Source organism: Gymnogyps californianus, chromosome 3 (genome assembly GCF_018139145.2).
Source record: "Gymnogyps californianus isolate 813 chromosome 3, ASM1813914v2, whole genome shotgun sequence".
NCBI classification, from domain to species: Eukaryota; Metazoa; Chordata; class Aves; order Accipitriformes; family Cathartidae; genus Gymnogyps; species Gymnogyps californianus.
Window position 1 is genome coordinate 77,595,821 of NC_059473.1, and position 15,376 is coordinate 77,611,196.

The 15,376-nt window shown below is 47.4% G+C and overlaps 1 protein-coding gene across 2 annotated transcripts in view; it reads left to right on the forward strand.

Moving 5' to 3' along the window:
- The first annotated feature begins 14,623 nt into the window (after window positions 1-14,623).
- The window catches only part of SEC63 (SEC63 homolog, protein translocation regulator), a 62,880-nt gene continuing 62,127 nt past the window's right edge, over window positions 14,624-15,376 (forward strand). For both annotated transcript variants that reach the window (XM_050893601.1, XM_050893600.1), the window contains exon 1: window positions 14,624-14,781. In XM_050893601.1, the coding sequence (XP_050749558.1) occupies window positions 14,658-14,781 (124 nt within the window). In that variant the 5' untranslated portion in view covers window positions 14,624-14,657. The remainder of the gene's footprint in view (window positions 14,782-15,376) is intronic.

Genomic DNA, 15,376 nt, shown 5'->3' on the forward strand with positions numbered 1-15,376 from the left:
CTTACTTCTGTCTTCCCCAACGTACAAGGTCAACTATCAAAACAGATATTGTTTGAGGAGCTCTGAATGCCAAGTAGTAAGCATAATTTACAAATTATTTCCTGTTTCTGAAGGCAGTGCTATTGCATCATTTTTAGGCCATGTTTAAAATTACGGCATAAAATAGTTAATTCAAACAAAAATGGGAAACTTGGAGGAAAAAAGGGGGGGGAGGACTTTTCAGATAATCCACTTACTGCATCTTTGTTGTGCCTATCCTCATAATACCCCTGAGTCCCAGTTGCTGGATTTAACCACAACACTTATTAATTTCCAGAGAAGCAGCAGCGGTGCTCCAGCTTTCATTGTTAGTATTCCCAACATTAGTGCCCTGTTCTGATGCCTGTGAAGCCCTGCACAAAGCCTGCACCTCCTCAAGGGCAAAACCCTCATGGCTGCTCCCTGTGTGAGGCTGGGGGAAAAGCAGAGAAAAGGAGAGAGAGAAAGAAGAGAAAGAGAGAAAGAAAGAGAGGAAGAGAGAAAGATGGGAAAAGAGAAAGAAGGAAGAGGAGAAAGGTCAGCATTTTGGACCTAGGTCAGTGGAAACCCTCAACCCCTAAAGCACTGCTCAGCTTCAGTATTGCATCCTCAAGATTACTCCCTCGCACCCAACAGGAAAGAAGAAAGTAGGCCAAGACGCCAACCAAATTGATTCCCAATGTAACTCAATTGTTGGATTTTCTGCTAAGGGTAAGACTCCAAGGAATCACAACCCAAACATCACAGATGAGCTCATGAGGTGCATAAGCTCTTATCTTCCCACTCTCCTGGCCCTTCTGGCACCGCACTTTGTTCAGGAGTATTGTGGCGTTTTGGGCTGCCATTAACCTCTACACAACTGAGACACAAGCTGCCAGCAACTTGCTCTAGTACCTTTTTCCTGAATTTGTCACCTCTCAGCCGGAAACCCCCCCAATTTCCTGTCATGTGTAACTACCCACCACATGAAGTTTTGCAGTACTCAGCATGCTGCCCAGGAAAGCTCCGTTTCCCCATCCTACAGATTTCCACACCACTGCCCTTCAGCGCTTCTCCCCCACCTCCCCCATCCCATTGCTATCGGTCTGGCCCAATCCTTGTGCCTAGTCAGGAGTAGATCTATGGAAGTTTTTGTGGAAATCGCACCAAAATGTTAGGAAGCATGCCAAGGAGACTAGGATACATATCTTTTCTCACCCATGTTTGGAAGCAAATTGGACATGGAGGGACGCAAGAATGTGGTAATCCCAACCAGAGGGAGTTACACTCTTGTGGGCACCCCAAGAAGAGGTTACAACATGGGACCTTTCTTCCTTGTATGGTCATGTTAGACGTGTTGTACAGCTCAACTCCTCTACGGTTCTGGGCAACTGCTAGTTTTATTCCCATCAAAACCAACATGCAAATCCAAAGAAGACAGGTCCACTGCGGTCCCAGGGTGGATCACCGGGCTGTCAATTTGAATCTGGCTTCCCTGCCAGAAATAAATAAAATAGCAGCAATAAAAAGTGCCAGCGAGGAGGGCAGTGGTGTTTGCAGGGAAGTGGAGGCACTCACCTGCCCTAGTGGAACTAGCTGCAGGCACCTCCCCTCCCATAGTGTATTTCTCTTCATGAGAGTTTTTTTGGTTCATGGCTCTTCAGGTTGCTCGCACGCAACTCATGCTGACTGGAACTAATTGAATGGACCATCTTGTGTCACAAGACACACATAGAGGAAGAACATTTCTAAAATAGCTTGGCCAAACACAAAGGCTCCTGTGTGACACTGCCTGCAGAGTGGACCAGGAGCAGAACAAAGGCAGGGATCTGCCTTGCCACCCAACACCGCCAGGCAGCCTGAGGTGGGTCCCAGCTACACACACAGTGCAGATTCTGCTGCCTTTCTCATGCCTGTAGGTTTTGCACGGCTACAGGTGCTTCTGAAGCTTTTACAAACAGCTATTTTGTTAGCAATGCCCATTTCAATGAAATATGCCATGCAAACCTGTCATCCTTTCTCTTTCTCACCTACACACACTAAGAGCCTTCTTCCTTTGTTGGTTTAACGACCCAGATATGCTAGACTTACATAATGTCACATTGCATTTTGCTGGAAACTAATATACCTCTAAAACTGGCAAATCGTTGGAAATCCATCACTTCTTATCAGACTTGTTTGGCAACAGTGTAAGCTGGAGAACTCTCCAGCGCTGTGTTGGATTGCCATTGTTGTAGAAAAAGTTACTCAAAACTTAGCACTAGCAGCTTAAACATTAATAGTTAGAGTAGACAAAGCCTATAGATCGTGGTATATGAACTGTAACAACCATATTACAACATGCCAAATAGCTAACTACAGAACGGGCTGAAAATGACCTAAGAGGATGTGAAACAGGATACAGAACCACTATATATTATATAAGAAGATGACCGCTTAGCAAGCGCTTACTAACAAAACAGCAAGCAAATCAAACCACTAAAAAGCAAGAAGACCCCAGACCTTCATATTACTATTGGTCCGAACTGTCGCGTGACGGGTGGCGAACTTAGATTGTAAGGGTATAATCGCCCAGGGATTTCTTTGTTCGGGGTCCCTCTTCGGAGGCACCCAGCTCGAGCTGTAGCACTATTAATAAAAAGGACTTTATAGAAGAATCTCTTTTTGGCTTATTGATTCAGCGGAAACCTAGAGTCGAACCCTGTTATGGTGGCTGGCATGTGTAATTTCCATAACAGTTCGGTGACCCACATGGGACTCTAGGCAACTGTTGGATGTCAGACCCTCTTGTCTCCAAATATCCAGCTGCCGGCATCGGATGAGTTCACCTGGGAACTTTGAGGATGGGAGGTGCCAACCGGTGAGTGTTAAAATTCTGCTGCTAAATTCTGGATATTCTGGGTTTGAGTGGGCTCAAGTCCCAGCTCGGAAGTGCACTAGGAGAGGTGTGCACAGCCTGATCAGCATAAGGCGCATGAATTTGGCATACGGATATGGGGAACATACCCGGCATAAAGAAGGGGATGCCCTTAGCCAAGGTACTAGAAAACTGGAGGAAAACAGATGGCACTGCAAGTCTATTAAAAAAATGAGCAATAGCATTGTGCTAGGAGGAATGGCCAGCGATGACTGGATGGGGGGTGGGGGGGTGGCCTGGTGAAGGATCCTTTGACCAAAATAAATTAACTTTACTATGACATATTCTGGAAGATGAAAAACCTTCTCAAATGGATTTTTGGTGTGTATGGGACAATTGGACATATGACTGCCATGAAGAAGGTGGTTGGAAAAGTTCACAGAGAATCTGGGTTATGACTCTAGCTGCAGCAGTCGTAAGTGATCCAACAGATATGCTTGTGGAATCTGCTCCACCCTATGCACTCTCCTCTCCGCTTTCTTCTAACCCATCTTTTGCTACTGCTTCTGCCACTCCTCCAGCTACTGCTTCTGCTAATGTTCTTCCAAATCCAGCTGCAATGCAGCCTGTAGCGGGGGGAGCTAACGCTCCTCCTCCAGTATTGCTTGTATTTGCTAATCAACCCTGGAATCCAGGAGATTTAGCTGTGTCGGGGAGTAAAAGGCCTAGATTGAGGGAAGATGTGGATCGGTGTGCCAATTATTTTGAAATATTTGTACCGGATGTAATCCATCATGGGGGGATACTCAAATATTATTGAAGGAGTTATTTCGATCTGATGAAAGGGATAAGATAATTGAAAAGGATGCAGAATTGACGCGACAGGCTGGGGGAAATAGGAATCCTTGGCTGGCAAATGATCCAAATTGGGATTATAATAATGCAGGAGACAGAGCCAACAGTCAGACAGCGATTCAGAATTTAGTGGAAGCTATTAGAGTTTGTGGAGAATTGGGAGTGAACTGGACAAAAGTACAGGAATGTAGGCAGAGGCTAGATGAACACCCTAGTGACTATTGGGGATGATCATGGCGAGCTTTATTAAAATATGGAGGAATGACCACGCAGAACTTTAACAATGAACTAGCAGCAAGTGTATTTTTTGATCAAGCTGCCCCAGATATACAGAAATATTTTAACGAACATATGCCTGGGTGGCAAGGGGAGACATTACAAAAGATTCTAAGAGTGGTAGTGTCTATATTTGATGGACGGGAGGAAAAACATATAGCTGAACTTGCAAAGGAAAAGAAACAGGAAAAGCAACAAGACGCTAGTCTTTTAGTGGCAGCACTGCCACAGAATTTACAACTAAGAGGGCGAGGGAGGGGATTTCCCCCTTGAAGAGAACAAGACAGGGAAAGAGGTAGGTCAGACTGGAGATTTGAAAGAGGAATGAGAAGACTTGGAAATAACTGGGAGGAAAAGTGTCATTACTGTGGGAAACTTGGTCACTGGCAAAGAGAATGCCTGCTTCATCTGAGAGGGGCTCGAAGGGAACTGGACACGGGAGGTGTAAGGCAGGAGTCAAGAAGTAATCCGCAATGACCGGAGGCAGAGGACTCAGAAGATTCTGTGGAAATTGGAGTCTATGGGATGTGGGAAGCTCAGCTGAATCATAAGAGACATATAATTGGGAAAACAGAAGGAAAGGAAGTTGAATTTTTAGTCAACACAGGAGCAACACTATCACGTTTAAATTTTGTACTGAAGGGATCTGTATCACAGGACAAGGTATTAATTCAAGGGGTAATGGGAAAAGGAGAACGCATTTTAAGTAAACCATTCCTATTAACAATAGGAAATAAAGGGGTGTGGGGAAGATTTGTAACAGCAGAAGAGTTCCCAGCTTGTTTATTAGGAAGAGATCTCGTCCAAACCCTGGATGTACAATTACATCTACCACCCAGGGGTACTGATTTGATAATCGCGGGGGGGTATGCGTAATACCTGAAGCCCAGAATCCCCACCTAGAGCTACCAAAACCCCTGGAAGCGGTGCCCGGGGAATTGCGGGGTCAACGGGGGAACCGAGGCGGGACCGCCGGGACCGGCGCAACCGTCACACGTGAAAACAGCGGGCGGCGCGCCCCCTGCTGTGAAGCAGCGTCCGGTCCCCGCGGAGCGGAGGAAAGCACTCAAAGCCAGATCGGTACCCTGCCCAAGGCATCCTGAAAGTGTGTCAGTCCCCATATAATACCCCAACGTCACCAGGAAGAAAAAACAGATTGGATAAAGCCGGGGATCCCGAGTTTCGACTTGTTCACGATTCGAGAGCAACTGAGCCGCACGTTACTGTCCCACCCGCCGTAGTGCCAGATCCCTCTAAGGTACTCTTGCAAATACCGCACTGGGCTCAGTGTGTTACTGTGATTGATCTGACCGCAGCATTCTTCAGTATTCGCGCCGACGAAGAAAGCCAACCCTCGTTTGCTTTCACTTGGAAGGGGCAACAGTTGACATGGACTCACCTTCCACAGGGGTTTACTGGGTCTCCCACCGTATTTTCTCAGATATTAAAAGGAGATTTAAAGGATATTGAGTTACCTGGTGGATCAGTTTTAGTGCAATATGTAGATGATTTACTAATAGCTAGTAGAAATTGTAATGACTGTTTAAAAGATACTACACGTTTACGTACTGCCTTAGCAACCAAGGGACGTTGCGCATCTCCATCCAAGCTCCAGCTGTGTCAAAAGGAAGTAAAATATCTGGGATTCATTTTAAAGGAAGGACAGTGGGTAATAGATCCAGAAAGAGTAAAAGCTATAATAGAAGTTCCTCGGCTAGTTACAAAAAAACAGCTACGAGGGTTTTTAGGTGCAGTTGGGGTTTGCCAACCGTGGATATCAGGATTAGGAGAACTAACCAAACCTCTGACAGAGGCAACAAAAAATGAAGAAATAGAACCCATTACATGGGGGCCAGAACAGGAAAAAGCCTTTAGAGCTATAAAAGGGATTTGGGTTCAGCTCCAGCTTTAGGCCTTCCAGACTACACAAAACCTTTTGATCTGTATATACATGAACGAAAAGGGGTGGCTAGTGGAGTGTTAATGCAGAAATTAGGACCTCATCAAAGACCCGCGGCATATTATTCCGTTCAGCTGGATCCGGTGGCAGCTGGAGCTCTAACATGCATTAGATCAGTGGCAGCGGCAGCTACCATAGTGGAAAAAAGTCAATCTTTAGTATCAGGGCACCCAATTACGATCTATGACGTGCCACATGAAGTTGAATTACTTCTCAAGCAATATGCGACACAAGCCTTGTCTCCCCACTGTGCACATAAATACGAACTAACTCTTTTAAATGCAGATAATGTGACCCTGAAGAGGTGTAATACATTGAACCCGGCAACACTACTACCAATACCTGAAGAAGGGGAAGAGCATCACCGATGTGACATGGTAATCCACACTATTAGTAAGCCATGAGCAGATCTCACAGACCTCCCCTTACAAAACCCAGATCTTGTTTTATTCACAGATGGATCATCACTATTCACATGGGCAATGAAAGACTGTCTATGCAATTGCGGACCAATGGCAGGTTGTAGGTGCCAGACCTCTTCCAGCAACGGTCAGTGCTCAAGGGGCAGAGTTAATTGCGTTAGCCCGAGCAGCTCGCCTGGGAAGCGGAAAGCGAGTAACCATCTATACAGATTCAAGGTATGCTTTTGGCGTATGCCATGCAATAGGCATATTGTGGAAAGAACGGGGGTTTCTCACCTCCTCGGGAAAAGCTGTGGCTAATGGAGCAGAAATTCGGGACTTGTTGGACGCAATTCAACTTCCCAAAGAGATTGCTGTGGTTCACTGTCCAGCCCACACAAGGGACACTACTGTAATCGGCCAAGGGAATGCCTTAGCTGATGCAGCAGAGAAAGCCGCGGCTTGTCAACCTGCGGTGAAGATTATGGCAGTTACTTCAGATAAGAGCTCATGGCCCGATGTTGACCATCCAAAAGAATTATACCAATCCGATGTGACAAGTGAAGAAAAGGAACAGTGGAAAAAGTGGGAAGCAGTGGAAGATGAAGATGGAATATGGACAATAGGGGGAAAACCTGTCTTACCGAAGAAATACTTGATGACTGTAACTAGATGGTTCCATGATAGAGCTCATGGAGGAATGCAAGCAGTGGCTAATCAAGTACAGTAAGTATGGGTGGCCCCAGGTGTCTATGGAGCTGCTAAAAGAATTATTAATACCTGTCCTACCTGTCAAAAATTATCAAATATTGTCCTGGTTTCAGCTGGGATAGAGTTAATTTTCTTCTTAGTAGCTGGGACAGTGCTGGGTTTTGGATTTAGTGCGAGGATAATGTTGATAACACGCTGATGTTTTAGTTGTTGCTAAGTAGTGCTTATCCCAAGTTAAGGACTTTTCAGTTTCCCCTGCTCTGCTGGCAACCAGGTGTGCAAGAAGCTGGGAGGGAGCATAGCCAGGACAGCTGACCTGAACCAGCCAAAGGGCTATTCCATACCATAGAATGCCATGCCCAGTATATAAACAGGGAGGAGTTGGCTGGGAGGGGCAGATTGCTGCTTGGGCATCGGTCAGCAGGTGGTGAGCTACTGCATTGTGCATCACTGTTTTTTTTCCTGGGGTTTTATTTCTTTTTTTCCTTTTTTTTTGGTTATATTCCTTTTCATTACAATTATATTATTATTATTACTGTTAGTATTTTATTTTACTTTAGTTATTAAACCATTCTTATCTCAACCCACAAGTTTTACTTTTTTTTGATTCCCCTCCCCATCCCACTGGGAGTGGGAGGAGGAGTGAGGGAGTGGCTGCGTGGTGCTTAGCTGCTGGCTGGGGTTAAACCACAACAAATATAAAAGCGTGAGTTGGGAAATCTACCATGGGCGTTTTTCCCATTCCAAAGATTGCAAATAGATTATGCTGATACGCCTGCAGTGCGTGGATATAAACATCTGCTAGTGACAGTAGACCAGTTATCAGGACAGGTAGAGGCTTTCCCAACAAGAAAAGCAGACACTGGAGGAGTAATAAAAGCTCTCCTTTGTTGTGGTTTAACCCCAGTCAGCAGCCAAGCACCACACAGCCGCTCCCTCACTCCCCCCCGGCCCCGCTCCCAGTAGGATGGGGAGGAGAATCGGCAAAGAAGGTAGAATTCGTGGGTTGAGATAAGAACAGTTTAATAACTAAAGTAAAATATAATACTAACAATAATAATAATGAAGTACAATAGTAATAATAATAGTAATGAAAAGGAATATAACAAAAAAAAAAAGGAAAAAAAGAAATAAAACCGAGTGATGCACAATGCAATTGCTCACCACCTGCTGACCGATGCCAGAGCTGCGATCCGCCCCTCCTCGCCAACACCCCCCTGTTTATATACTGAGCATGATGTTCCATGGTATGGAATATCCCTTTGGCTAGTTCAGGTCAGCTGCCCCGGCTATGCTCCCTCCCAGCTTCTTGCACACCTGGTTGCTGGCAGAGCAGGGGAAACTGAAAAATCCTTGGCTTAGGATAAGCGCTACTTAGCAACAACTAAAACATCAGCGTGTTATCAACATTATTCTCACACTAAATCCAAAACCCAGCACTGTCCCAGCTACTAAGAAGAGAGTTAACTCTGTCCCAGCCAAAACCAGGACATCCTTAAAGAAATTATTCCTAGGTACAGAGTACCAGAATCTATTGAATCAGAGGGTTTGCATTTCACTGCAGAAATAATCGACCAACTTTATAAGAGTTTAGGGACTGAAAAGAGATTGCACACTCCTCATCACCCTCAAGCATCTGGGCAAGTAGAAAGAATGAATCGATCTATTAAGGAAAAAATAGCTAAAATTTGCATACATACAGGGTTAAAATGGCCAGAAGCATTAAATTTAGCCTTATGAGACATTCGGAATGCCCCACGGCAACCCTTAGGACTATCACCCGCTGAACTTCTTTTTAGGAGACATTTAGCTATACTGGGAACTTATATCCCCACCAAAACCAGCCTCTTGAATGGAGATGAGTGTTTAACACACTATGTTCTAAATTTACAAGAAAGTTTCAAAATTAAAAGGGAGCATGCTCTGTGGTACCAACCCACCCCTCCAGAGATACAGGTACACGATTTGCAGCCTGGGGATAAAGTTTTATTAAAAGTATTTTCCTGTAAATTTAAACTGGAACCCAGGTGGGAGAGGCCGTACACTGTCTTATTAAGTTTTTACTTTGCTGTAAAGGTTACAGGGAAGGAAGCCTGGATCCACCACTCACACGTTAAATGGCTACCTGAGGATCATTTAGTAGATGAACAACGACCAGTGACGGAGGAATCTATCACGGTTGCTACTTTGGAGACTGAAACCATTTGAATTTCTGAAGGATGAAGGAGTTCTGAATTTGTGTCATTTTTTTTTCTTTTCCAGAGCTACTTGGACGCAGGACTCCCCAGATGCCTGGTTAAGTGGACCACCTGAGATTGTTAATAAGGGGTTTTACCCCTCGTGGTATATATACCACCCTTATAGGAGAGATTATGGAGATTTTATGGGTAAAGTTATTAACATTCGCTGTGCTTATTACACAGATAAAGGGAATATCTAAGTCTGTACAGTCCCATTACAAGTGGAGAGAAAATCTCTATTTTAACTTGTCACAAACCACAGTCCAAATCACTAAGAAAACTAACTGTTGGATATGTACCTACCTCCCAAGTCACTCAGCTTCAAGCATTCCCGTTAGGGATCCTTATACCAAATAACTACTTTCCATCGAGACCCCATTGATTCGCAGCAATGGCAGGTGGTAATCCCAGGAGCAAAGAGCAAATATCCAATGTGTAAAATGTCAGGCTCTTCCCAGTCAATTTAAGCTCCTATGCAATGGTACTACCCTTGTGGGCAACTTTGATGACTGTAACCAAACAATGAAAACAGGAATAGTGGGAATACTTGGGGACTTTTCCAATACACCTTGGCCTGTACCTGAGGGAAAAGGGTGGGTTTGCATATGCGGTAAGAGAGCTCGCAAAACATTACCAGGACATTGGTCAGGAACTTGTACCTTAGGAGCCATTACTCCTAATATTTCTGTGTTCTCAAATTTGACTATGGAATCAGGATCATGGTTACAAACATTTGTTCATAGGACCAAACGTAGTAATCCACTAATAGAAAGGCCGACTGCATTCCACTCCTTCACTAGATGGTTTCTTCCCTGGTTGGGAGTGAGCGAATTAGAAAAGGCCTTAGCTACCATTTCAGTGGCAATAAAAGTTCTTGGCAATAATACTGCTGATGCAATTACGGCATTACAAGAAGAGGTTTTGCAACTCTCCAAAATGAGACTGCAAAATAGAATGGCATTAGATACTTTGTTAGCTTCACAAGGGGGAGTACGTACAATTATTAATACGAGTTGTTCCATGTACATTGAAGAGAGTGGAAGGATTTCAGCCGATGTCTGGAAGTTGTGGGAACAAGTAAAATTAATGCATAAAGTACAATTGGACAATACTTCAGCAGGATTCCGAGAAGTATGGTCTTGGCTCGCCTCCTGGGTACCAGATTTAGGAGCTTGGGCAAAATGAATTCTTTATGGGTTATTAGTTTTTATAATGATCTTTGTAATACAGTTTGTTTGTATTCAATGTTGTAACATTTGCTGTACTCAGCTGTGCTCACACCTGAGAAGCTACAAATATTCTGCTCCCATATGATAACAGGAATGTTAATAAAAACAAAGGGAGGACTGTTGTAGAAAAAGTTAGTCAAAACTTAGCACTAGCAGCTTAAACATTAATAGCTAGAGTAGACAAAGCCTATAGATTGTGGTATATGAACTGTAACAACCATATTACAACATGCCAAATAGCTAACTATAGAACGGGCTGAAACCGACCTAAGAGGATGTGAAACAGGATACAGAACCACTGTATATTATAAAAGAAGATGACCGCTTAGCAAGCGCTTACTAACAAAACAGCAAGCAAATCAAACCGATAAAAAGCAAGAAGACCCCAGACCTTCATATTACTATTGGTCCGAACTGTCGCGTGACGGGTGGTGAACTTAGATTGTAAGGGTATAATCGCCCAGGGATTTCTTTGTTCGGGGTCCCTCTTCGGAGGCACCCAGCTCGAGCTGTAGCGCTATTAATAAAAAGGACTTTATAGAAGAATCTCTTTTTGGCTTATTGATTCAGCAGAAACCTAGAGTCGAACCCTGTTATGGTGGCTGGCATGTGTAATTTCCATAACACCATCTGCCGGCCAGTCACTCCCTCTGGAAGTCCCTGCTCCCCAGACTCCATTGGCTGCAGGAAGGCAGTCCACCACCTCATGGAAGATCAGGAAGGTCATCACATCTCGGGGACAAGTTCCCACAGCTGTAGGCATATCTACTAGATTGTAATTTCCATTTCACAATCATAAAATCCTCCACTCTGTTTGGAAACTACGTATCTGTTACAGCTGAAATGTTCTAAATTTCACCATTCCTACCCGCTAAAGCAGTCTGACTGTCATCTTTGGTACCTTACCAGGTTTGTTTTTGCTTTTCTTCCACAGAGATTATGGAATCTTGTCAAAGCACTCTTTCTCCTGCCAGTAATTTGGGTCTCTGGCTTGTGCGCTTAGGAATTAAGGTAGGATTGAACTCAGTAGGCTGCATTTTTGTAACATTCCCTTGATAAAAGTCTGAAGGTGCACGCTTGGTAGAGGCAGTCAGCAGCTGACAATCTACCATGAGATCGGAAACATCACCAGTGGATGTGCAAGAGGTGCTGGTGACTGTGAAACCACTGCGCGAATGACCGTGCACATAACACCGAGCAATTTGAACCTGGCGCAGGGTGCTGAAGGGAAGCCAGGCGGACCGCAAAAGTGTGCCGTGAGATGCTGGGTGCAGCCCCCACGGCTGCAGTAACCCACTTGCGCAGACCCTGCCCACGTGGAAGGGCCCACTACGACTGCTAGTAGCGTGACAGTGCTGTGTCACGAAAAAGAGTGCTTTTCTGAGTTGACACAATGGATGCTTGAAATATTTTGAGAGCATTTTGGGAAGATGAAATTCCTCTGGTTTAGAAATAGCTATCTACTGGGAAGTTCCCATAATGCTGTCTTCACCTCCACTGGACCCAGCTGCCTCTGAAATCCAAGCAGGTGGGGTTGTTTTTGCCTGGGTGACCTTGCAGACAGGCCATGAGTGGAAAACGTAACATTGCTTCTCCCTTTCCCCTGGGAAGCAAGGGATCACCGTCACTGTTTATGCGGAAATTGTGTACATAAGGAACGGCAGTCACACAAACCGTTGGGGTCTATGCTAGAATGGCCTCTGCTCACTGCTATTCAATTACTGGGCATCCCACCTCTGGGCCAGGGACCTGGGCACTACCAGAGCCAGAGAGCAGGAATTCTTTTTCTCAGGCCCTCCTCTCCAGTGGCTCCTGGCTAACAGCTGGAACAGGCTGGCAGGGGGAAAGCAGAGACAGGATGAGGCTGAGAGCAGTCCCCTAGGATTCCCTCACTAAGTCAATTAACGCCACAGGCATCCCCCTCACACGCCAAGAGGGCAAAGGGGCAATGTTGCCAACAACTGACAGAAAATCCATAGCTGGTCTCCAAAACAATGGCGTTAAGAAGCAGTTTCATCATCTGCAACATGAGTGATGCCTGCTCTCCTTCCGATCTGGCTCCTGTGATCGGCTGAACGCATTGACCAGAGATTTTCTACAGGGCACGCACTTACCCACACTGTCTCCCGTGTGGATTTTACAGTCTAGTAAGATCTTAGCTCACCCACTGCTGGTCCTTCAAGCTGGTGCACCCACAAGCCTTCCTCATCCAACAGGTTGCTTTCACAAAACCTGTAGGAACTTAATCGTCTTCGAGAGCTCTGCCCCTTTAGCTGACTGAAGTAACAAACTCAGCAGATGAACACAGTTGCAGAAAGAGCATTTCCTCTGCTTACAAAACTGGGCTAAGTACATGTGTAGGTTTTTATTTGTCTTGCATCTTTACTGTACAGAAGCTTTTCACTGCCTCACTGTGAAACATTAAGGACTAGAAACCCACAGAGGGAGGCGAGTTTCATGCATTCAGGTATCTTCCAAAACAGCTACCGCAAGAGCTGTCGTCACTGCAGAGGGTGTACAATACTCAAAGGCAGTGTATATAGCAAAAGACATAGAAGGAAGTATCTTAAACTTTGCCTATGAACCTTACGAGGACCTAACTGGGAACAATTACAGAAAGTATCAATGAAAAAAATAAAATCTTTTTTTAAAAACATTTTAATTAACACAAAATCCTTTCCCAGAAAAATGAAAGAGATTTCTTCCATCTACGGATTACTATATCATGGCACCAGGACATTTGGTGCCGCTCACTGGTTGTGGCGTTATTACCTTTCTCTCCACTTCCTGCATCAGTCTAATGTTGGGACAGCACTTCTTTCCCACTAAGGTATGCCTAATGCTTCCCTTGCCTGTGATGCCATCACCACCTCTGTGTCACGTTTTCCCGTAGTCTGAACTTGCAAGTACTGAAACTGTGAGATATTTATGAGCTCACATTTATGAATGGCTGTACACTGGACCGTGAAGCTGTAGACGGGCATATTCTCATGAATGGGCATGATTAGCAACCTTTTCTACTTCAAAGAGGTAACTTGCCATAAATGGTGTGATGAATGCCAACACAGCATCTGCCTTTTGATTTCACACCTTTAGGGTCACATCCTCTTGTAGAGTATGATCATTCCTGCAGCTAAATTCAGAATTAGACACATTTTAAATGTGTGCCCTCACACGGCTGCTCAGGGTCCACCCTCCAAATCCTGAGGACTTCGTATGTCTGAACTACTTTTCTTATCCAAGTTCTTACACGTTAAGAACACTGTGTCTTTTGGTCCCTTATTTACCCCCTGAATGCTGCTTCCTGGCTTCTACTCTCATCGCCTTCCTCTCTTCCTTGGCCCTATTCCTGCAGCCTTCCCCGCTCCCGTTCCCCTCGCAGACCTCACTGCCCCACGCCCAGCGCAAAAGCCCACCGCTGCCGCAGAGCAGCCCAGCTTCAAGCGCACTTGGGACCCAGCACTGCCGCCACAAGCTCCTCTGCACGCCGCAAAAGGCCCTTCGCGCCTCTCCCCGGCCTCAAGGCCCCAGCAATTCCCGGGGACACCTATTTGGCGCGGGGATGAGGGCAGTGGAACACCAGGAGGCGGCCGGGGCGCTACCCCGGGGCAGGGGCGCCATCTTGCGGGGAAGAGGCTGCAGCCCGGGGACAAGGCTGGCGTCAGCACCCCCGTCCTTGCAGGCCATCGCTTTCGGCCACCCGCCGGCGGGAGCCGGTCGGGGTCACGACGCCCCTCGGGACGGGGACAGGGATGAGGTCGAGGTCAGGAACGGGGCCGAGGTCAGGGACCGGGACGGGACGGGGACGTGGGGGGCACCAGACGGGACGGCCCACCCTTCCCGGCTCTCCTCAGGCGGCTCGCGCGGCGCGGCGGAAGGCGAGGGGCGGGGCTTTCAGCGAGCCAATCAGCGGCCGGGCGGGAGTGCGGGTGGGGGCGCGCGCGCGCGCGCCGCCCGTGACGCCACAATGGCTATGGTGGCTGCACAGTGACACGTCTCCTTCCGCGGCGGCGCCCGGGAGGGGGCGGGGGAGCGCCCGTTCTCGCGGGATCCCGGAGCGGCTGGCTCGGCCCCGCGCGAGCCGGGACGGCGAGACCGGGCCGCCGGCGGTCGGCGCGGCGCTGAGCGGCCATGGCGGGGCAGCAGTTCCAGTACGACGACAGCGGCAACACGTTCTTCTACTTCCTCACCAGCTTCGTGGGGCTCATCGTCATCCCCGCCACCTACTACCTGTGGCCGCGGGACCAGCACGCCGGTGAGCGGCCCTGCCCCGGGCCCGGCCTGCGCCTCCGCCTGCCGCCACGGGGATCCCTTCTACTCCCCCCCCCCCGACCCCCCCACGCCGGCGGCGCGCGCCCCCCGCCCCGCGCGCCCCCGCGCCGCGGCAGAGCGGGGCCGTGCCGGGCCGTGCCTCCCGCCGGGCCTGCAGCGGCGCCGCTCCGCCCCGCTCCGCCTGGGGCGCCCGGCCGGCCCTGCGGGGAGCACGGCGGAGCGCGACCCCGGGGGCTGCCGCTTCTGGAGGGCAGCGGGCTCGTGTTTTTGTCGCTGTCAGCCATTTAGCGGTGCCCGGGGGCAGGCGGCAAACGGGAGGGTCCGAGCCCGCCTCCCCGAAAGCGCGCTCTGCTCCGCGCTTCTGCTCCTGCAGAGTCATTGCTGCGCTGGGGTCTAATGCTTTGTTTTGGTTTTTTTGTGTTGTGGTTTTTCTTTCTTTTTTTTTTTTTTTTTTTCCTCCCCGGGGTGTTTCAGGGTGGATGACCTAAATTTTTATCGTGGGAAAAGAATAAACTATTGAGTTGAGGCCAAAGAGGAAAAGTTACCGGGCTCTGCTTTTGTATGCCATAAGGTCACAG